This window comes from Dermochelys coriacea, chromosome 2 (assembly GCF_009764565.3).
Source record: "Dermochelys coriacea isolate rDerCor1 chromosome 2, rDerCor1.pri.v4, whole genome shotgun sequence".
Taxonomy (NCBI): domain Eukaryota; kingdom Metazoa; phylum Chordata; order Testudines; family Dermochelyidae; genus Dermochelys; species Dermochelys coriacea.
In genome coordinates this window covers 223,037,093-223,061,891 of record NC_050069.1, presented here as the reverse complement: position 1 = coordinate 223,061,891, position 24,799 = coordinate 223,037,093, and the positions used below count along the sequence as shown (strand labels likewise).

The following is a 24,799-nucleotide window of genomic DNA, read 5'->3' as shown; positions in this document are numbered from 1 at the left end:
CAAAAAAGAGCTAGATAAATTCATGGAGGATAGGTTCATCCATGGCTATTAGCCAGGATGGGCAGGGATGGTGACCATAGCATCTGCTTGCCAGAACCTGGGAATGGGTGACGGGATGGATCACTTGATGATTACCTGTTCTGTTCATGCCCTCTGAAGCATCTGGCACTAGCCAGTGTCGGAAGACAGGATACTGGGCTAGATGGATACTGACCCAGTATGGCCGTTTTTATGTTCTTATTCTTAGTTCAAAAATGTTACAAAGTTGAGTTGAGGAATGTATGCCAAAGAAATAAAAAAGATATATTAAATGTGGGAGAGAGAGGGAGCTGGGGAAATTTTTTCCCCCACTTTGTGTAATTAAAAAAAATAAGCACGGAGTTGTCAGGGTTCCTTCCCAACTCTGAACTCTAGGGTACAGATGTGGGGACCCACATGAAAGACCTCCTAAGCTTATTCTTACCATCTTAGATTAAAAATTTCCCCAAGGTACAAACTTTGCCTTGTCCTTGAACAGTATGCTGCCACCACCAAGCGTTTTAAAAAAGAACAGGGAAAGAGACCACTTGGAGATGTCTTCCCCCAAAATATCCCCCCAAGCCCTACACACCCCCTTTCCTGGGGAGGCTTGAGAGTATTATCCTAACCAATTGGTTACAAAATCATCAAAGGCCCAAACCCCTGGATCTTGGAACAATGGAAAAATCAGTCAGGTTCTTAAAAGAAGGATTTTATTTTTTTTTTTAAAAAAGGAAGATAAAAATCATCTCTATAAAGAAAATCAGGATGGAAAATACTTTACAGGGTATTCAGATTCAAAACACAGAGGATCCCCCTCTGGGCCAAACCTTTAAAGTTACAGAAAACAGGAATAAACCTCCCTCTTAACACAGGGAAAATTCACATCAAACAAAAGATAAACTAATCCGCGTTGCCTGGCTTACCTGTACGGGTTGCAATATTGGACACTTGGATTAGGATGGGTTGGAGAAGATTGATTTCTGTCTGGCCTCTCTCAGTCCCAAGAGAGAACAACACATATACAAAGAGCAGGGAAAAAAGCCTCTCTCCCCCCCACCCGCCCCAAGATTTGAAAGTATCTCGTCCCCTTATTGGTCCTTTGGGTCAGGTGCCAGCCAGGTTAGCTGAGCTTCTTACCCCTTTACAGGTAACAGGATGCTGCCTCTGGCCAGGAGGGATTTTATAGCACTGTATACAGAATGGTGGTTACCCTTCCCTCTATATTTATGACAGAAGTGCATCTAGTTTTAGATAGATGTGGAGTCAATTATGTTGCTCTCTCAGCTGACAAATTGCTAGGTGGGAACAACACAGATTCCACTAACAGTACCATTTAAGCTATAATCATTTTCTTTTACGTGTTCTTCAGGAGCTAAACTTTAAAAGTTATATCACTCAGTGACATTTTTAAAGCAGTTGCCGCCATTTTTATTTAGAGCATATTTAATAATATTTTTTGTAGTGTGTAAAAGATCTCTTTACCATCAGATCTGATGAGGTGCAGCCTTTATTCTTACATTTGATCTCTCTGATTTCTATTAAGAATTCAAACATAAAAGTTGAATGTGAATTTTTAGACGTTGAACGGACAGCTCAGCTACAGAGTCAGAGCGTGGTGAGTTTAGCCACAGCCTTGCTGTTGGCTTTCCCTGCCCCTTGTGGGGTGATAGCCTTGAGCAGTCCTTGCATGTAGGCAATGGTTGATTAGCATCTGAACAGAATTGCAGTCAGGGAAGGCTTCTTGTGACCTCTCTGTTTTGGTGTTCATCAATGCGTGCACCAGATCTTGTTCGTAAATACTCTTTTGCTACCTAATTCTGCGTTCCCTTGTTGAGGACTTGTAAAGACAGAAAAGGGGAGAGAGCGAAATTGTGGGTGTGGTGGTTGTGGTAGGGGTGTTGTGTGGTGTTTCCTTTGTTTAAAATAACAAATGCAACAATCGATGTAGGACAGAAGAATTTAGATACAATATTTATGTCTAGTACTGTATATTCCTTCACTACTGCCACAGTGGGGCAACTAAGTGAACAGAGGGATTATCTAAATAAAGCATAGGATCAATAATCTGAACAACTATCTCCATCTTTCTGACTCTATAACTCTTCAGAAGGCTTCAGTAATCCTTAATTAATTTAAAAGCCATAAATATGTATATTGACTGACAGGTAAACAAATTCATCGAACATACTGCATTTATGGTAGCATTTGAAAAGTTTGTGTGTGTATACACACACACATAAATATTAAACATGTCCTATAATAGAGTTGAAATGTTAAATCTGTCTTAATTGCACAGTAATGATGCCATACTGTAATCTTAAAATTTAAAAGTACAGCATAATTTTTAATTTTATATGTAAATAGTTTTTCAAATTAGCAGTAGTGAGTTTCAGCTTTGGTTTTGTGTGTGCAAATTGGACCCTCAGAAAAAAATATCAGAGTTGAGATTAGATATAAGTTACAGTTAATCACAGTAGTTCCTATGTATTCTACTTTTATAAGTATTTGGAGATCTTTACTATCTAGATGGAGCACTGTTTGGTTGGAACCATATGTTTGTGTGTTTAATTATTGAAAGGAGTAGAATGACTCAGTCCTTCTAAAACATGTACTGCATTTATAACCACATATGGTAAAAATGAATTAGTTATATTCAGAATTCGTTTTCAGTCCTTAGCAGATGAATGTTGAATAAAAAAGCGCTAATTTAAAAACCTGAACTTTGAGGGGAGGAGGGGAACATTGCCTTAAAAACCCATTTCAACCAATGTATTGGAAAAAGCCATAAAAATGGATACATATAGCAATTATTTTCTTAAGTTAATGATCTTTTCTGGAATGGATAGTTGATCAATATTGGCATATTTTCAAAGGTTTTCAACACATACTCCAATGAAGACTATGACCGGAGAAATGATGAAGTTGACCCAGTGGCTGCATCAGCTGAATATGAACTTGAAAAGCGTGTGGAAAAATTGGAGCTTTTTCCAGTGGAACTAGAAAAAGGTATGCATTCTGTGCACTATTTACAATTCTCTAAACTGATGTGCAAATCTTTAAAGGGATTGTTGCACTTGCTTAGAGGGAATACCTTTAATTCTCAAGGAACCGTTGCAAATCTCTTGGCCCTTCAGACTGAAAAATATTCTATAATATTATTTAAGGAACCAGTTCAAGAACAATAGTTCTGTATTTCTGTAAGAATGTTGTTTCCTGTAGTTCACCTTACACATTAATTGACATGATTTTTCATATTAACTTTTCATTCTCCTCTGGAACATTAGCCATCTTGCCTGTAGTAACTGTAGTAACCTTTTCCAAATGGCAAATGCAATATTATCTATCTTTGGTGGGTTATTAAAACTGCAGAAAATTAAGATTCTCACCAAGGAAATAATTAAAAGTGGGTTTAATCACATGAAAAAAATCAAAGGAAAACAAAAGCTAGATGCAAATGTACTTCTTTAAATGCCAAATTACTTTAAATCAAACATATATTGCTTTTATTTGTCTTCTCCACAGATGAAGATGGACTTGGCATCAGTATTATTGGAATGGGAGTTGGAGCAGATGCAGGCCTTGAAAAACTGGGAATATTTGTCAAAACAGTAACAGAAGGTGGGGCAGCCGAAAGAGATGGCAGGTAAACTAGATTCAGTGTTTGGAATCTTCCTCAACAATAGTTGTTATGGATATTGATTTTTGTAGAAAATAATTTCTGATTGTTTGCATATGGCAAAAAGTTGTGTGTAATTTTATAGCTAGAAATCTGAGCTAGTGTTAAGGCCCAAATGTTCGAATCTGGGTACCTAAAGGTAGGCTTCTAAATAAAAGTAGCAAACTGAAATTTCAGAAGATAATTGTTTTGATTATCTCACTTGTGATGCTTTAAAGACGCCAGATTTGCAGATGGTGGTTGTTCCAACTTCCTGAAAACCAAGCCCCTGTAGCATTTGGTTGGTTGTCCAAAATCAGAAGTAATGAAGCATTTATAATGTCTTTGAATGGTGGTGAGTGCCTGCAGCTCCCATTGGTTTCAAAGAGAATTTTGGAATGGTCAGTATCTATGAAAAAAGGTTCCTCAGCAACATTTTTCTAGTTTTTCCTGTGTAGTTGTATGCCCTTGAGTTCCTCATTTCTCACTTAACATGCACGTTTTGAAAATCACTAACGCAGAATGATCTTCAGTATTATAAATTCTTCTTTGAGTGATTGCACACATGCATTCCAGCTCTTGGTAACTTTACTCTTTGTAAGGTGGTGTCAGGAAATAAATCAATGGGGACGTGGCACGTCCGACCCATAAATGGTTGATGCAAAAAAAAGTGCTTTTACAAAAGCTTTTACTTTATTTAATCTCCAGCACTTACACACGTCCACCACAGGTTAGGAGAGCACCTCAAATATACCCCGGATTAATATTTATGCAAGGTCTTCAGGAGGTCTCGAGTGGATATCTGTAGATTTCTGGTGGCCACCCTTCCATCTGCAGGGGAACTTGAGAGGAATCCCAGAAATGTGCAAAGCGTCCCAAGTATTCAAATGTCCACCAAGCTCAGACCTCTTCCCCCATTTATACTCAGTTACATAGCTTGTTCATTAAAACAAAAAAACCTGCTGAGCAGAATTTATGTGGAGTTTTCCAGCCAGCGAATTTTCCATCAGTTAACCAGATGTATTTCACATAGCAACAGTTAAAATATTGCCAGACTTCCTATCATGCAAAACCTCATGCTTCAGCAATTTTGAGAAGCTCAAGTCTGGAGGGCACATGGCCATGCTTACTCCTCGTGGGCATTCACTTCCCCTTCCCCTCCTGGCCTGTAAGTTGTGCTAAGGTTTCAGTAGCTGGTTTTTTACCTGCTTTCAGCAATAAGCACAATAATTGGTATTCCAGCTGCTGGCAGTGGTCTAGGCATGTTACTAGGCTCTGTGCTATCAAAAATCTCCCCTCTACAAATTCACCTAGCTCATGTACAGTTCCTGTGTTTTTTCAGTAGATCAGGATCACTTTCAGTATCAAGTGTTCCCGTTTGGCCGCCTTGCCTGCCCCAAGAGTGTTCCTTGAGGTACTGGCAGTGGTTGCAGCTTACCTTTGACGTCTGGACATAATCATTTTCTATATCTCAATGAATGGCTACTCAAGGGGCAATCTTATAATGAGGTTTTTGCCACCATAAAGATGATAAGATCTCAGTTCTGCAAGCTAGAATTGCCACTCAACATCGAGAAATTCACTTTGAGCCTGGTACAAAGAGTGGAGTTCATAGGAGCCTCCTTAGACAATATATCAGCCAGGGCTTATCTTCCCTCCAACAGATTCTCGATGTTAGCAGATCTCATCTCAAAGATTCAAATCAACCCACAGACATAGATAAGAAGTTGTCTTCAATTGCTTGGATATCTGGCAGCCTGCACCTTTGTGACACCACATATGAGGCTTCTCCTTTGATGTTTGGAGGGGCTGGTTCAGGACTGTTTATACTCCAAACAAACACAGCCTGCACAAGTTGTTGGTCCCTCATCAGGGAGATCATAGTAGATTTTTGCTTTGGCCCCTTTAATATTTGTCTCCAATTGACTAATAATCAGGCAGCTGAGAAAGAACTCTCATGTTCTTTCCAAAATACTTCATTCATTCGAGACAGGTGTACACAACTCTCTGAATATGGAGCACCCTAACCCTGAATATGGAACATCTTGGAGCATATGGAGCATCAGCTCAGGAGGTTCTTTCAACCTCATCCTTATATGATAATCAGTAAGCATAATAATCAAAACACCATCTTTTAGCAATAAATATGAATATATTTGGAGGGATGTCTCAAATATCCTAGAATAATTGAATAAAGATTGGGGTGGGATTCCTAATATTGTAATTTTCAGATGAGAATTGTATTTCAGTAGCTGCAGTAAATTTTCCATGTCTTTTTGCAAAAGTCAGGAGATTACTCCGGGTATTACTTGCCCTCGGGGAAGATGAGAAACTGTAGTGAGGGAATTCCGAGTGACTGAGCACCACTGTCTTATTCATGCTGCTCCAGACATAGCAGATGTTGGGTAGTTGCCAACTAAATGTCATTTAAATGTCATTGGCCAATTTAACCAGAGAGGTTGCTGTAAGCTCCAGTCCAAATTAAGAATAGGATGATAGATAATTAGAGGTAATAAAAAGTGAAGGAATCAGTGGGCAAACTGAATATGAAATACCAATACTCTTATTACATGTGATGGGGTAAATGGCTACTTTGTATAAATAATCTCCCAGTTCAAGTACAGGACAGGTGTAGTGGATGATGCATCATTTGAAAATATTTTTCTGATAATAAATTTACCTGAGAACAGCTGCTGAGGAATGTATAACAGTTCACAACTTGAAACATATACTAAATTATATCTCTTCGAAATTTGAATTCACATTTTTAGGATCTAATTCTGCAATCTTTCTGATATCGAGAAGCAATTAGGAAGTTGTTCCAGCAACTTAAATTAGTTCATATGGGTGACTGCTGTTCCCTGTAAGTGAAGCTTGAAGAACTGGTCCTTGAAAATAATAGTCAGAGAAACCACCAATTTCATTAATAATAAAATACTGTTAAACTTTTTCTTTTTAAGTCTGTCACCCGTAAACCCTTCTCCCATTTGGTACTTAATTTGTTCTCTCTCTCTCGCACACGCGCGCACACGCACATACACACACTCACGAGCTGGTGAGAAATAGCATGTTGTTCAGATTGGTGTCAAGCTATTCAACACATCTCTAAAAATGAGTCAGGAACAGGATGGAGGAAGAATCAAATGGGGGGTAAAGGTTGAAAATAACTGTCTGGAAATTAATTGTAACTGGTGTAATAATACATATTATATAAACTGGTGTAATTATATATTATAAATGAATAACCATCCTTCATCTTCATGTATATTGTACAAATGCCTTTAATATTTAGAAAAAAGGATGCTGTTAATTCCTTTAAATTTAAAAGTTTAAAAAAAGATTTTAGGACTGAATTTTTCCTCCTGCTCCTTTGTCATGTAATGCTGATTTAGTAAAGACAATGACCTATGTGCACCATCCAATACAAACCTGATAAAGTCATCTTGACAGTTGTATCTTCAAAATCCCAGATGGATAAAGAGAGAGGAAAGAATTCAATTTACTGAAAAGGAACTCTGATTATTTTATTTTATTCTATAATTTTAACATACATTGTATGTTACCTCTACATTTTTTATTAGCACTTTTATTCCATTTTTACATATTAAGGCCTGAGTTTCAAAAGGTCAGATACAAAATGGATGCTAATATATGTAAGCCCATGTTTTGCCTAATTTCTGTATAGTTACTACAATTCCATGTGCAAATTGTGAATGTTTGACTTGCAAAGGACCAGCTATTTGACAAACTGGCCTTTTGTGCACAAATAACAGATTTGCATGTGGAATTATGTTAATTGCAAAAGCAGTTTTAGCAAGCAAAAATGCACATTAATTTCTTTATGCATTGGCCTTCTGACAAGTCAGTTCTCAATTACATAGAAAATCTTATTAGTATTGCTTATTTTGGTAGTGTCTCCAGGGTCAAGGGTTCTTTCCAAACATAGAATAAGACATGATTGGAAAATAAATGTGATTACTCTTACTCGTGTGTATATATAGGAATACTTACTTGGCATCAAATAGAAAATATCCTTTTCGATGGCACATGTTACGTATTTGGAGAACTAAGAAGACTGAAATAAGAAATGGAAACAAATTAGTAAGCCGCAAAGAAAAGAAATACAGAGAGAAGTAATAACCAAAGTGGGCTAATGGACAAAAAGACTCTCATAATCTGTCAATCTTTTTATATTATTGAGGTATGTTCAATGTAATGGCAACAGTTACATGTATAAAAATGATATACCGTTCTAAAAAGGAAGTAGATGGGGTTGCAGAGATGCAGTTTGTAGGCTTCCACAAAAGCAGTATTTTCAAAATTTGCTATGTCTGGATGGGAAATAATCCATTGATCCACAGTTGGTCCACAGTGACAGTATGAACTTTGAAGCTGCCAAACTATCTCTTGGGAGCCATTTGTGCTCAGCAGTATATTTCAGAAAGTTGGGAGATGTTATTCAAAATGCATGTAGAAATGTGAGGTGTTATGCCAAAGCTGAGAGTGAAATTATTTTTAATACTCCTTCGCAAAATGTAGTTTCTAATTTGCATTCCCGGAGCATGTGGTTCTGAGGTCCTGAGGAAAACTTCCATTAGTAGATATTTATGCTCAGGAAAAGGTGCTGTTTTTAAATATCTTGACTTGAAAAAAGGAACTTTTTCATCTGCTCTGTTTCTGTTGGTTCCTTTTAAATCTGTGTTATCTGATATAGTAGCTCACATACAGATGCTTGAAAATGTGTTTCTTTTACTATTTTTATATCCTTTTTCATTTGGAAAACTGTTGGAATTTGTATGTTTCTAGCAGAGCTGAATTTGATATGGCTCTCTTCCCTCCACGTATCTTTAATAAATGATGATGCTATCTCTGCCCTAGGGATGCTAAATTCACAGGTTTACACTTGTGTGTATTGCAGAACGAAAAGAGTAGCAATTCCTTTAACTTTGCCACATGAAGCAGTAGGTTGTGTTATAAAAAGATGTTTAAAATCTAGAAGATTCTTCCCCTGTAAAACAATTTAAGGTTTTATCCTTCATTCCTTGTACATCCAAGACTCCCTTTCAAGTCACTCAGAATTCCTGCTGTGCAGGGAATGCAAGATCAGACCTCTTAAAGATAATTTTAAAGACTAATTTACCTTATTTGAAGTTTAGGCATAATCTAAGTAGTGGCCGTCAGGTACATGATAGGTTATTTAATATGCTTTTGCTCTAAAGAATACTCCGTTTTCAAGTAGCATGAAATACTAGAACTCCAGTTTACATTGTTCTTCAAGATTGTTTAGAAAAAGACAATGTGTAAGTTATTCAAGTTTCAGAGGAGCAGCCGTGTTAGTCTGTATCCACAAAAAGAAAAGGAGGACTTGTGGCACCTTAGAGACTAACAAATTTATTTGAGCATAAGCTTTCGTGAGCATAAGCTTTCCAATGAAGTGAGCTGTAGCTCACGAAAGCTTATGCTCTAATAAATTTGTTAGTCGCTAAGGTGCCACAAGTCCTCCTTTTCTTTTTAACTTATTCAGGTTTCTCAAAGTATGTCTACTCTACAGCCACTGTAGCAACATAGTTCTGATGCTTCAGCTGTGTCACTGTAGTACTGCAGCTGACACTTCCTACATCAATGGAAGGGGCTTTTCCATCACTATAGTTAATCCACCTCTCCTAGAGTTGGTAACCAGGTCTACAGACAAATTCTTCCATCAACTTAGCTGTGTCTAAACTCTGAAATAGGTTGACCTAACTATGGCGCAAAGTGATGAGTGATGTAGCTAGGTCACTTTAACTTTTAAGTGTAGATCAGGTCTGAGTTTAATTTTGTAATGTTCCAGACTCAGGAATTTGTTTTACCTGTTATTACCTACCATACTACTGATATGGAGGAATGTAATTACTCATAATACTAAGATTGTCTAAAGCTGTAATTATGAGGTATCTGCACACAGACAGTGACATAATTTTGTATTTTTTTCCTTGGTGTTGCTTCTGTACTCAGCAATACGAAATAGTAAAGCATGCTTTGCCCCACTTCAGGAATGCGTTTAAGCATGTGCTCATATACATGAAATCAGCCCTTTTCTAAATTGGGGTCTATATCACATACCAAATATGCTGCATAATGTTGTGTGGATGGTATTTACTTCAATTTTTTTTTATTTTGGTAAAACTCCAAACGCTTTTTTAAAAGCTACAAGTATTGCTTCCTCTTATGTTTTGATGAGTAATTAGGGATTTTATTTGTTTTTCTGAAAGGATCCAAGTAAATGACCAAATTGTAGAAGTGGATGGAATCAGTCTGGTTGGCGTTACACAGAATTTTGCTGCAACAGTTCTCAGAAACACCAAAGGAAATGTCAGGTGAGTAACTATGTTTGAAGAAGAACATACTGATGGTACTAAACATTTCAAATTATCTAGTTGCTTCCATTCGGAATATCAATTTCTTGGGTAGGGGCAATACAAGAAAGTGGAAAGGGAGAGACCTCTCTGTCCTTTTAACCTGTCACATCTCTACTGGGACTCCCAGCAATGGTATAAATGATATTAATTTTTTGTGATGTGACTACGTGATGATTAAGACTTGACTGAAACCACAGGTAGGGTCAGATCCTCAGTTGCTGTAAGTTGGTCAAAGTTGATTTCTTTCAAAGGATTTAAATCAGGCTCTGACCCATTGTTCGCATAGGCCACCAAATAGGTATCAGTCAAATGGAAACCTCAAGGAGAATCATTACCAATACTATCCTAATATTAATTCACTGAGCCACCCTTTCCCCAGTACTTGCTCTGGGTTTATCCCCATATCAGATGTTTTGTCTACTTCCTTGCTATAAAATGTGTTGTTCGTTTTATTATCACCTGTTAGTTAAAAGGGATTGTTGCAAGTGTCAGTAAAATAGTGAACAGGTTAGAAAATACTGTAAAATTCACTGAGTAAAATTCTTAATACAAGATGTAAATTCATAATGCAAAAATGTAAAATACTTGTAAGAACCATAATACAATAATGTACATTTTCTAACCATTAAACTGTTCTACCAGTTTTATAAAAAGAATATATACACTCATGTACGCTGTTAAACTACCTGCTAATTGCAACAAATATTTAACTTTGACAAATTAATAAATAAAAAAAATGTGTAGCATATTGTAAACTAATATCCAAGCTGTAACTGCCTTCAGTTAATTGCAGTTCCCAAAATTCGCTGTACAGAGGATAGACCTGACCTCTGATTTATATGATTTGGGGCCAGTTCCTATTCTTGTTGAACTCAATGACAAAACTATTGGTTTCAATGGAAACAAGGTCAGCCTGCTCCAGTTGCAGTGTTGGGTACATGCTGTAGTCATGTGACAGTAAGACTTTTCCAGCTGATCCTTAAGTAACATTTGAGGAAAACGTTAGCTTTGGCATTGTCAATGTAGTAGACTGTGCAGGTGGGCAGAGTGCTGGGTTTTTGTTATGGTTTATATTTAGGAAAATAAATATTGTAAAAATTGTAGTTTAGTTACAAGAGAGCCTTCTGTGTAACATATGCAATTTTATATATGTTAATTGGGTCCCAATCCTGCAAAGACTTCCACACAGATTTAACTTCAGGAACTGGGAATTGGTGGCAATCATCCATCTTGAAAAGTGAAGAGCCAAAGCAGTTCTGTAATTATGTGTCATGCTGCAACATCACGAGTGGCTCAAAAGTTCAATTCTCTAGCAACAGTCCTTGCCACAAATAGTGCAGCTGTAAGGGTGGGAGCTAGGGAATGAATCCGGTGCATTACTAATGCTTGAGGCCTAATGCAGTTTCTTCTTCACTCTCTTGGCTTTCCTTGTTCTCAACCACCTCTCTTCAGCCTCTTTGACTCCCGGGCAAAGCGCAGCCCTCTAACGTAGTCTATCACTAGCTATCTTCCCAGCTTGCAGTGTTGATGTTGAAAGATTTCAAGTCCCTCTTGCAAAAGTGCTTGAGCTTACATTGACCCAGTGGCCCTAGAGCATCCTCATTTTCTCTATACAGGGAATCGTTAGAATGCATCCACCCTGTGCAGATGACCAAGCCAATGGAGATGTTTGTGTTTGAGAATAGAGATTAGACTTGGTAATTTTGCTTTCTCTAGTACTTTGGTGTCAGGAACTTTGGTTTCCTGTTTGATAGTTAGAATATGGTGAGGACAGCATGTCTGAAAGGTGTTTAGTTTTCTTTCATGCTGGCTGTACGTGGTTCAGTTCTCGCCACAATAAAGCACTATGCTCAAAATGCACATCTAGTAGACCCAGATCTTGGTGTTCAATGTTAGTTTCCTGTTATCCCACACATGCTTGGTCAGGTGCCCTAATGTAGTAGCTGCCTTTCTGATATGGGAATTAACTTATCTCCAGATGAGGAGTTTATCTGATACAAAATTAATCCTAGATAGCAGAATTTCTGCACAACTTCTAGCATGGTGTTAGTGATTGAAACCCTGGTGTAATCAACACACTTTGTGCTATTATTGTTTTCTTTAGACTGATAGTCCACATTCAACACAAGTAGCACAAAGCTATTGAAAAATTGCTGAAGCTCTTATTCACTATGTGCGAAGAGCATTGAATTATTGGTGAATAGAAGTTCTCTTATCACCATGTGTTTGAGTTTGCTTTTTGCTTTTAGATGTTTGACACAGAGGCCCACTGGTGGTTTATTACTCTGTCTCAGCAACTTGTGTCAGGCCTGACATACTCACTACTCCTAACACACTGTTGTCATGATATATACCCAAAATGCGGCATGTAATATATCATAGGAAAACTAATAAATCACTGATCTTTAATGTTCTTGCATGTGTATTTATAAGGTATGTACAAAAAGTTATGGATATGTGTTAGAATCATGTTATTAAAATGTGTTTGGCAAGCAATGCATAATCCCAGTCTGCCATAGACAATGGAATGTGTATTTGCTTGGCTGACCAGTCTGGTCATCAGGCAGAGACAATAAAGGTGCATTTACACAAAAGGTAAACAAAGCCGTTGAACTAGCAAAGGGAAGAGATAACTACTCAACTGTCACCAGCTAGAGAAGAACCAGCATGAAATCTTCTCCAGACCACATGGCGTCTCTTCAGATGGACAAAAAGAACTTTATTTGAGAATAGATAAACAGATAATCTCTTTTTATCTGAGAATATAACTTCATATTCCAGTGGTTTACTAGAATATAAAGACAAGGGGTCTGAGCCTCATACAATATTACAGTACTATAAAAGTGTACCAAGTGAGATCTTTTATGAAAACTAATGACACACTGGTGATTAATATCATTGGGGAATGTGTGTAGTAACACTATATGAGAAATTATGAATGCTCACTGATATTATAATTTAAAATCTGGGACCAAACAAAGGGAGAAACTAGTTTTCTCCCAGATGGGAGGGAATGCAGCTATCTACCTGTTTCAATGAAATTCATGCTCCTGGGTGCATTCTGTACCAAAAAAATTCAAAATTCTAAAAATTGTATTTGTTAAAATAACATTACATAATCATGCCAGTTTCCATTATTTTGGTAATTTATTTCAAAATACCTGTCAGCAAGTATGTCTGTAACAATACAGACACACACAAAAATTCCCCCAGTAGTAGAGAGTTAAAGAAACCTCTATGACAACCAAGTGTCTTCTCTGCCCCCTTTCTCCCCCAGAGCCCAGCCAGGGGGCCAGACACCCACAATCCCTCCCCCCCTCCAGAGCCCAACTGCGGGCCCCCCCAGCAAAAACACCTGAACCTCCTCCCCCACCAGAGCTCAGCCACGCCCCCCAGCCAGATATCTGCACCCTCTTCCCCCGCAGAGCCCAGCTTCTGGCCTCCCCAGTCAATACACCTGAACTCCCCCCCCCTGCCAGAGCTCAGCCATGCCCCCCAGCCCAGATATCTGCACGCCGTCCCTCCAAGAGCACAGCCCCGGGCCCTCCCGGCCCAGATACCTGCACCCACTCCCCACCCAGAGCCCAGGGATCCAGAGGGAGAAACAACCTGATGCTCAGTCCCAGGCTTGCACAGAGTTTCCTGCATGCCACCCTGTCCGTCCCTCAGGGCATGCTGGGAACTGCATCTGCAGGAACCTTGTAGCTCCCTCTCCCTCCCACCCAGCAGTGTCTTCTATGTGCAGGCTGGGCTCTGCCGGGTCCAGTGGCCCCTAGTAGTGGCTAGCAGCACTGCAGCCCATTTCTGTGGTGGAAAGGAAATTCTGCGTGCACAACATTAATTTCTGCAAAATTATGCATTGCGCAGTGGCGCAGAATTCCCCCAGTAGTAAATTAAGCAAGGTGTGACCAAAAACAATGGAAGGCCCATTTATGTTTGAATCATCAGGGGGAGGGGAGGTCCACAGGAAGGGAAGAACAGCATGAGGTCATCCTGAGTGTGCAGACAAAACAGTGACTTTGGGAAGATAAAAGGAGAGAGAAAAAGCCATCTTGGTTTCCATCACTGGACAGACACCTGAACTCTTGCAATCTGCCAAAGATGGGTCTTTCAGCTAAGGAGATTGAAGTCTCTGGGAACTGAATATAGGTGAGAAACCTGCTTAGGCAAAGATCAAGGGAAGATGGTCCCTTGTACTGTTTTGGAAGGGCCTGACTAAGAGAGGGAGTCAGCTGTGGATGGAAAGAAGATGATTGCTAAGAAATCTACCTTGAACTATGGCTGTAGCTTGTTTGAATTAAGTCTTAGGGCAAGTCTACACTACAGTGCTACATCAGTGCAACTGCATCACTATAGCGCATCTGGGGAAGATGTGCCATGCTGACGGGATAGCACTCTCCCATTGACCTTAGAGAGAAGCATAAGTTATGTTGTCGGGAGAACGTCTCCTGATGACATAGTGCCGATGTGGACAGCATGAAACTTCTGTCACTTGGGGGGAATTTTTCACACCCCTGAGTGATGTAAATTAGATCGATTTAAGCAGTAGTGTAGACTTGCCCCTAGACACTAGCAAGCATATTTTACTTTTATTTACTTGTAACCATTTTGTCTTTAAGTGATACCAAGTAGAAGGGATAAAGTGATACGCTGTGCTTTTAAAGGAACAACAAACCTTATTAATTCTCTGGTGTTCCAGGAGAGGCCTGGATGCTTCAACCCTCTTTGGTTGGGGGAAATTTGGGACTGGGGGTATGTTGGGGTCACCATACAAGTAGTAACTAAGGCTGGTGGGGACCAGAGTGGAGCTCTGATGTAACAAGCAGGCTGCTAGAGTCAGAGGTGCTGAAGCAGGTCTGCTCAACACACAGACACTTAGTGCATGCTTGTATGCTGGCTGGGAGCATCCAGACAGGGAGCTACAGCAGAAGAGCATTTTAAGGCACGCAGGATTACAGGACAAGTAGTCTGAATTGAACCCTAAAACATTACAGATGTGTAGAGTTTTCTATCTGATCTTGTACAGAGATTTACATCCTTAGTGCTAGATGAGAAAGCATGGCGAAGCAGCAGAGGGAGGAATATGCCAAAGAGTACTGCTGCCAAAACACATCCTTATGCTTTGAAATACACCACAGTTTTTGTAAGATTAAAATCTCCCATGTATTTAATTATTATTCAGTGTACTGTGGGGCAGATTGCCCATTTCCATGGAAAATAGCAGGTTTGGAAGGAAGGAGAAAACACAAGGGGATCTTCACATAGCTTTCCCTAGGTCCTTCATCATGGATTAAATTATAATCTGACTAGTTGCCATACAGACCCTTTTGTCATAAAATATCGTATTGTACTGATATTTCTTTGTTGCTGTTCTGCACACATTGTGAAGTGTAGTGTACATCCCATACACAAGGATCAGGTCCTCAGATAATCCATTTTGAAGCACTTGGAGGAGAGGAAGGTGATTAGGAATGGTCAACATGAATTCACCAAGGGAAAGGCATGCCTGACCCACCTGATTGCCTTCTGTGATGAGATAATTGGTTCTGTGGATATGGGGAAGATGGTGGACGTGATATACCTTGACTTTAGCAAAGCTTTTGTTTCAGTCTCCCACAGTATTATTTCCAGCAAGTTAAAAAAGTATGGATTGGATGAATGGACTATAAGGTCAATAGAAAGCTGGCTAGATTGTCGGGCTCAGTGGGTAGTGATCAACGACTCGATGTCTAATTGGCAGCCTGTATCAAGCAGAGTGCCCCAGGGGTCAGTCCTAGGGCTGGTTTTGTTTAACATCTTCATTAATGATCTAGGTGATGGGATGGATTTTACCCTCAGCAAATTCACAGATGACACTAAGCTCCGGGGATACGCTGGAGGGTAGCGATAGGGTCCAGAGTGACCTAGACATATTGGAGGATTGGGCAAAAAAAAATCTGATGAGGTTCAACAAGGACAAGTACAGAGTCCTGCACTTAGGATGAAAGAATTCCATGCACTGCTACAGGCTGGGGAACGATTGGCTAAGCAGCAGTTCTGCAAAAAAAGATCTAGGAATTACAGTGGACGAGAAGCTGGATATGAGTCAACAGTGTGCCCTTGTTGCCAAGAAGGCTACCAGCATATTGGGCTGCATTAGTAGGAGCATTGCCAGCAGATTGAAGGATGTAACTATTCCCCTCTATTTGGTACTGGTGAGGCCACATCTGGAGTATTGCATCCAGTTTTCGGCCCCCCACTACAGAAGGGATGTGGACAAATTGGAGAGAGTCCAGCAGAGGGCAACGAAAATGGTTAGGGGGCAGGGGCACATGACTTATGAGGAGAGGCTGAAGGAACTGGGCTTATTTAGTCTGCAGAAGAAAAGAGAGAGGGGGCATTTGATAGGAGCTTTCAATTACCTGAAGGGGAGTTTCAAAGAGGATGAAGCTCGACTGTTCTCAGTGGTGGCAGATGACAGAACAAGAAGCAATGGTCCCAAGTTGCAGTGGGGGAGGTCTAGATTGGATATTAGGAAATACTATTTCACTAGGAGGGTGGTGAAGCCCTTGAATGGGTTACCTAGGGAGGTGGTGGAATCTCCATCCTTAGAGGTTTTTAAGGCCTGGCTTGACAAAGCCCTGGCTGGGATGATTTAGTTGGGGTTGGTCCTGCTTTGAGCAGGGGGTTGGACTAGATGACCTCCTGAGGTCTCTTCCAACCCTAATCTTCTATGATTCTATGATCATTGGCTCCTTACAGGTCTCATTTATTAGGGAGAGGTTTGAGTTTTTACATTGTTGCTATTTGTAAGCTTAAAATACTGAGTTTTCACAGAAAGAAGAAAAGGAGTACTTGTGGCACCTTAGAGACTAACAAATTTATTAGAGTATAAGCTTTCGTGAGCTACAGCTCACTTCATCGGATGCATTTGGTGGAAAAAACCACCAAATTTTTCAACCAAATGCATTCGATGAAGTGAGCTGTAGCTCACGGAAGCTTATGCTCTAATAAATTTGTTAGTCTCTAAGGTGCCACAAGTACTCCTTTTCTTTTTGCGAATACAGACTAACAAGGCTGCTACTCTGAAACCTGTGATTTCACAGAAAGACTGACTGAACACATCAGTGTCACAACTGGATAAAGAAGATTTTAATAAATAATATACATATTTCAATGAAAATATTTTATAATCATGTACATGCACACTTACACAAATGCAGGTACCTGCTGAGGAGAAGGATGGGGTAGAATTTGGTACAACTCCCTTTCTGATTTTGCTTCATTTAAGAAAACTGTATGATGAAGACCTTCCAGTTTCCTCAATTCTAATTGTGTCCCAAAGTTCCATGGTCCATCTGACAGGAAAGCCCAAAAATGTGTGAAATGTAATTGGCCAGACTGCTTGGGATCCGTAGAGTGAGAAGATTTGCCAAGCTCTATCATGAAGTCTGTGACATAGACATCATACACAAGTACTGTTAGGCCCTGACAAGTTACATAGTTTTACATTCTGCTTACTTCAGTGTACTGTGTTTGCTTTTAATTACTCAAAGCTAGACACATTCCTGAAACCATCCCCGAACATCTCTCTTAATTTAATGCCTTTTGAAGGTGAATCTCAGGATGCCAAAGGTTACTACCAGCTTGAAAGTGTGGTTCTACCATAAACATAAACATTTGCTTATAGAGTAGATTGGATCAAATATTGGTCTCTTAAAAACATTATTTATAAAAGAGGATTGCGTATTTTGCTGTCATTTTTATTCCCTCTTCCGCATGCAGAAACCATGAATGCTGGCTGTGTTATAAAGGAAAAAAATCTGTTTCATGGCAATACCTGTCTCGGCTGCTGAGACACAGTAGTAGGTTTACAGAACAATCTCTCATCCCCCCTCTCTTTCATGGACACACTTTCACTCTGTACACACACCCTCCCTGGCCTTAGGAGAGTTTACGAGGATCATTTGGGACAGGATTCCTCTCCTCTCCACAGCTATTTGTGCCTGGCTGCTGTAAGTAAAGAGAAGGCATTTGTGGATCATCACTTCCTTAGAAGCGGCCATTAATGATTCACATCACTTGCGGGGAAGAGGGAAAGGTTGGGTGCTGAGACTCCCATGCAGGTAAAGAGAGTCGATACCATTGCTTCTGCCTCTCATGTTGCCAGGGATCACTAGTGCCCCATGCACGGTGCAAGTGATCTATTACCCCCTCCTTTTCAGGAGGAAATGAGATGGGAGGCTACACAAAACTGCAAATAGAGACACACTGGTGAGAAAATGTGGAGGTAGAACTCCCATGCTATTTATTAAAGATGTCTCTGTAGCAAATCCACATACCAACCTCTGATGGGAGAGATCACACACATACTGTTTGATGGAATTAAAGTTCTGCTTTAATTACTATATATGTTACAGTGTTGACTTAATTAATTTTACATAATTGCTTTAATGAACACTTTGTGGCCTCTGCGCTGTCCAAGCAATAGCATGTGAACTAACCAACCTAACCTTTAATGAGCACAGCTTTTTTTTCACATCATGAATACAACACATAGTGCGTATACACATGTTCTCTCTGGAATGCTGCATGCACACAGTTCTGTGTGTCTCCAACATTCCTTCCTCTTACAGCCCAAAGCATTATACACTGTCATTTTTCAAGTAGTCTAGCAAAATACATTTTAGCCTTTGCATTGGGGTTTATACTTGATCAATCATGTGGAAATACATTTATGAAAGGAGTGATATTGAAACTACTTTCTTAATTCTCACCAATAATTTGGTCACTGCTGCTTCAGAAAGCTAGTATAATGCTGATATTTAGTGATTCACCCATTTGAGTTTTATAAACATTTTTGAATAGTCATGACAATGGAGGTTAGTGACCTAGAATAGATTCTTCAATATTGCTTCCAGAAAAACGTAACCAACCTTCTGTAACTGACATAGGAAAGAGACAGTGAGAACAAAGCCATGATGTCCATCTTTTAAACTGTTCCATTTCAAGATAACCCCCCACATCCAGCAAATTAATTACATAAAAACTTGAAGGAGCTGAGGGGTATCTGTTATTTGAAATGTTATGCTAGTCAGAAGAATTGTCATACCAGAATACAAGACCATTAATCCAACCAGTTTGGCATTCTATATCTGGCAGTAGCCTATATGCTTTACAGGAAGACATTGACCAACTGTACTCTGTACAGGGGCTCTGGGACAATTTGTATGGTGATGGTACTGAGAGCCATTGAACCAAACTGTACACCTGTATATATTGAAAACCACTTAAAGCCAGGAGGTGTGGCAGCACTCCTAGTTCCAGCACCTACGCTCTGAGGGAAAGGGATGAGGGGGAATTATTTCCTAATCCCAGCTGGCAAATGGTTTCTGACCTAAAGAATGAGAATGGGTAGCTCTTGTAATAACATAAGCCGTACTGGGTCAGAACACAGGTCCATCTAGCCGAGAGTCTTGTCTTCCAACAGTTGCCAATGCCAAATGCTTCAGAGAGAATGAATAGAACCAGTAATCGTCAAGTGATCCATCCCCTGTCGCCCATTCCCAGCTTCTGGTGCACACAGTCTACGGACACCATCCCAGCCCATTCTGGCTAATAGGCATTGATGAATCTACCCTCCATGAACACATCTAGTTCTTTTTTTGAACCCTGTTATAGTCTTGGCCTTCACAACATCCTGTAGCAAAAAGTTCCACGGGTTGACTGTGCATTGTGTGAAGAAATGCTTCCTTTTGTTTGTTTTAAAACTGCTGCCTATTAATTTTATTTGGAACCCCTCGTTCTTGTGTTATGAGAAGGAGAAAATAGAACTTCCTGATTTACTTTCTCCACATCAGTCATGATTTTATAGACCTCTATCATAACCCCCCTTAGTCGCCTCTTTTCCAAGCTGAAAAAGTCCCAGTCTTATTAATCTCTCCTCATACGGAAGCTGTTCCATACCCATAATAATTTTTGTTTCCCTTTTCTTAACCTTTTCCAATTCCAGTATATCTTTTTAGAAATGCGGCGACCACATCTGCACTCAGTATTCAAGATGTGGGCATACCATGGATTTATATAGACGCAATATGCTATTTTCTGTCTGATCTGTCCCTTTCCTAATGATTCCCAGTATTCTGTGTTAGCTTTTTTGACTGCCGCTGCACATTGAGTGGATGTTTTCAGAGAACTATCCACAATGACTCCAAGAACTCTTTGAGTAGTGACAGCTAATTTAGATTCCATCATTTTATATGTATAGTTGGGATTATGTTTTCCAATTTGCATTACTTTGCATTTATCAACGTTGAATTTCATTTGCCATTTTGTTGTCCACTCATCCAGTTTTGTGAGATCCCTTTGTAACTCTTTGCAGTCTGCTTTGGACTTAACTATCTTGAGTAGTTTTGTATCATCTGCAAATTTTGCCACCTCATTGTTTATGCCTTTTTCCAGATCATTTATGAATATGTTGAATAGTACTGGTCCCAGTACAGACCCCTGGGGGACACCACTATTTACCTTTCTCCATTCTGAAAATTGACCATTTTTCCTACTCTTTGTTTCCTATCTTTTAATCCATGAGAGGACCTTCTCTCTTATCCCATGACTGCTTAATTTGCTTAAGAGTCTTTGGTGAGGTACCTTGTCAAAGGCTTTCTGAAAATCTAAGTACACTATGTCCGCTGGATCCCCCTTTTCCATCTGCTTGTTGACCTCAAAGAATTCTAGTAGATTGGTGAGGCATGATTTTCCTTTACAAAAACCATGTTGACTCTTCCCCAACAAATCATGTTCATCTGTGTCTGACAATTGTGTTCTTTACTATAGTTTCAACCAGTTTGTCTGATACTGAAGTTAGGTTTACCGGCCTGTAATTGCCAGGATCACCCCTGGAGCCTTTTTTAAAAATTGACGTCACATTAGCTATCCTTCATTCATTCAACTTTAATGTGACAAGTCTAACTACAAATGTTATTTCAACTCATGTAAATGTGAAGTCCTCTTTAGTCTTGTGGAACTATTTAGCTCACTAATATCCTGCATTAGTGAATTCCACAGTCTGATTTTAAAATGGAGGGATTTTTTTTTAAATACATACTGTTTTTTAGTTTCACTGAATGTCATCCTTCTGTCATCTTTCTGGGTATGAGATAAAGGGCACTGTCAGACCAGTACCATTCGGTATAGTGAGGGACATTTCTGCTATAGTTAAGGTTGGGAAGTTCTTCCTGTTTAAAAGACTGACTCTTCTAAGTACTCTAAAATGTGCACAGTTACTAAATTACAAATCAAACCGAGTATGCCTCATGGGGGCACAGGGTTCGGATAACGATCCAGATTTGGGGCCATTTGACTGAAGGCTTCCTGAGTTACAACCCCACAAACTGTGCAAACCCCATGGGAAAAACCCCAGTTTTTCTGAAGGTGGATGCATTTCCAACTTCTTTTGTGCACATATAGGACTCAAACCGGGGCTGAGATCCTTGCATCAGAATCTCAGACATTCAAGGGATACCCGACAGAGTCCATACCACCCACTAGCCCTTTGAGGGAAATCACGTTACAGCGTTATTTGAAGAAGTTTGGTTCTCTAGGTAGGCACATGCCTATCAGTTCTAAGGCTCATGCACCACACTGATTACACTGCATGTGCAGAGAGAGAGGCGAAGGGAGTTGAAAGCCAGCTGTAGCTCACAGGACTTAATTGCTTCGGGGAATGTTATAGACATCAAAACTGAGCACTACCCAGGCACTGTGAGTTCACATCTAGCCCTGGGCAGATATCCTCCGTCAAAGGATTTTCTTTAGGAGGAATGTAGTCTGACTACAGCAGAATATTCAGAAGGTGCTCATACTGTATTTAGAAGGTGCTTAAACTGTGTTTGAAATGACAGTAAATTACACATGCAAATGTTTGCTGGAATGGGAGGGTGATTGGGTGGAAAAGTAGGTGGAAATAGGGGAAAAGGGTTTGGAGCTGCAATGAGGGGAGGGATGATCATGGGGGAGAGATGAAATGGGGGAGTGTAGGTAGGAGACGGTGGGGGTTTAGAAGAATGGGAGGGGAGAGACAACTGGGAAGCAGGTTTGGGGAGTGAGTCATAGGGGGACTGAGAGAAAATAGGGGCAGAGACCCCTGTCAGCCCCACATATCCCTTCCCTGTGTCTGCCTGGATCGGGGGGCTGCCTGTCTTAGGGGGTCTGAGCCTCTTTCTCTACCTTTATTTGTGTCAGTTTCTGGGGGACCCCCCACTCCAGGGGGCTCTGACCCCTCCGTCACACTGTCTGGAGTGGTTCATGAACTTGGGCACCAACCTTAGGGCAGACTGTTACAAACCAGCACATAAACCCCAAACTGTCTGTGTGTTCTGTAATTAGATTTCATCAACCTAGTATCAAGTGTGAACTCCTCAAGCACTATAACAGCCTTAACATGGAGTCACAAACAGTCCTCTTGGGCACTCCAGTCAATGCCACCCATGCAAGCCTGCCTTTGTGATAGATAGTCCCTTACACCAAAAATCACCACAATATTCAGGTTACTCCCAGTCCCAAAGAACCAGTCACTTACCCCATGTCATTTGTACCTTAAATCTCTCACCAAAGACAAAGCTTGTAGCCAGTCCTGTAATAAACTAATTAAAGATTTATTAACTAGGAAAAAGAAATGATAGTTATTTATAATGTTAAAGCAGGTAAACATGCACACACAAATGAATTATAGTTTTAAGTTTCAAAAAGTAATATAAGCTGCTGTAATATGCAAAGTGTATATGTCCTTTAGGGCTAACCCAAGCTAAGCAGCTTGGGAATCCCATGCTGACGCTTAGAAATATTGCCCTCTCTAAATTCCAAGCAACATAGTGATACAGTTCTTTATGGTCAGGGATTTTTATTCCTTTCCCATAAAGTTCAAACTGTGGTGGGATGAGGGTTTGTGCACATCCCCTCTGCATGGGTGTGGGGGAAGAAATCAACGAAGTCTTTTGTCCACTGATGTTCCACAATGGTTCATCTGATGTCTGTAGGCTTTCTTTAGGTGTACAGGAGATGACACCTCTGGTGGTAAATTAGTATTTCACTCTTGGTAATGCTTCTCTCCTGACTCTGGGGGTTTCCAGTTGCATAGCAAACACTTACTTAACTAATACCTTATGACATGGAATACAGATATTATAAGTGAAATTAATGCATGCAGCAACTCACAAACATTTCATAAAGTCCAAACACTAAACACATTCTTATAAACTTAACATGTATTTTAACAATGCTAACACACAGGTGAGCCAGACTGGTTTCCAGTTACTTATTTGTCAGTGTTCAGTGAGGCCTAGGAGCCTTGACATGAGCTGGCACCTGGTCTGCCAGCATCACACCCTCCATCTGTGTCCCCTTCATGTGAGCCATGGTATGGGGGAGTTGCTCTTTTGGGGCATCTGAACCCCTCAACCTGCCTCCTGTGTGTGTGCCAGGATCTGGGGGACCCCCACACATCTACAGGGGGTCTGACACCCCTTTGACTTGCTCATGTGAGCTGGGATTTGAGGGACTTCCCCTTCTAGGGGCATATTTTCCCCCTTTTCTTGCCCTCCCCAAGTGATCTGAGGGGGCAGATCTTGTCCCTTTACAGGGGTTTGAAACCCCTGCCTCCCTGGGTGCGGAGCTTAGAGTAAGTATACTGGGAGCATGCAACAAGAACACACTGCTGAGACTGAGGTGGGGCATTGAGAATCGGCATGCTTGATGCATATCACAGGTTCTCCAACACTGGTGAGGTGGGGATGGGAACATTCACAGACATGAATGGAGCAGGTTTCAGAGTAGGAGCCCTGTTAGTCTGTGTTCGCAAAAAGAAAAGGAGTACTTGTGGCACCTTAGAGACTAACATGAAGTGAGCTGTAGCTCACGAAAGCTTATGCTCAAATAAATTTGTTAGTCTCTAAGGTGCCATAAATGGAGCAGTTCACCTTATCTCACAGCTATTATTTTGCAATGTATTCATCTCCATAGAGTGTTTACATTCAGATGCATATGGGGGGTGCACATATGGCCATGTCTTTGATGGCTGGCTACTGCCCTTAGAATTGAGGAATACTGCAGAGAATGTTGGTCAGCTGCATACTGTGTATTCAGGGAACACCAGTGTCTGCATTATGTCAGAATACTGATAGGTATGGTGGGAAGGGAAAGCCTATCCCACCACGGGATAAACCAGTGTTTAAGCTTAAGAAATTGTTTATTGCGGGCTATTGCATTTCCCAGGCCTAACCTAACAGCTGCTTCTGTAGCATTTTTACACATAGCTGACACACCACTCAGGTCCCACACTAGTGGACACTCTTAAATGAGGATAACTAATCTAAGCGAATTAACATATCCTACTTTTACTTGACTTTCTCGTAGTCCTATTTAAAAATCAGTTCAATGTTGTTGTTTCATAATATAATTGTTTTAGGTCTTTGTGACTGTTTCATTTTCAGATAGTTTCTTATGCAAAAGTACATGGACTAGGATGTGGTAATTTGCTCATTCGCATAGAGAATCTAAAACTTCATGACCTCTGTAGTTTGAGGTTGACTTTTCTAAAAAGTCTTGAACTTATTCATGGAAAACTGTCACTAAATCTGGGTTATGTTGTTGCCACTAAATAAAAGTGTCTCTTCATATAAAGTTCACGCGGCGCAGAGGTATTAGGTATAAAATGTGCCATGCTTGTTCAAAAATTGTTTTAAATGTG

General features: G+C 40.1%; 1 protein-coding gene across 26 annotated transcripts in view; it reads left to right on the top strand.

Annotated features, from left to right (window-relative positions):
- The window catches only part of PPP1R9A (protein phosphatase 1 regulatory subunit 9A), a 266,680-nt gene that overhangs the window by 167,701 nt on the left and 74,180 nt on the right, over window positions 1–24,799 (top strand). For all 26 annotated transcript variants that reach the window (XM_043509271.1, XM_043509281.1, XM_038392368.2 and 23 more), the window contains exons 3-5: window positions 2,895–3,027; window positions 3,544–3,664; window positions 9,928–10,032. In XM_043509271.1, the coding sequence (XP_043365206.1) occupies window positions 2,895–3,027; window positions 3,544–3,664; window positions 9,928–10,032 (359 nt within the window). The remainder of the gene's footprint in view (window positions 1–2,894; window positions 3,028–3,543; window positions 3,665–9,927; window positions 10,033–24,799) is intronic.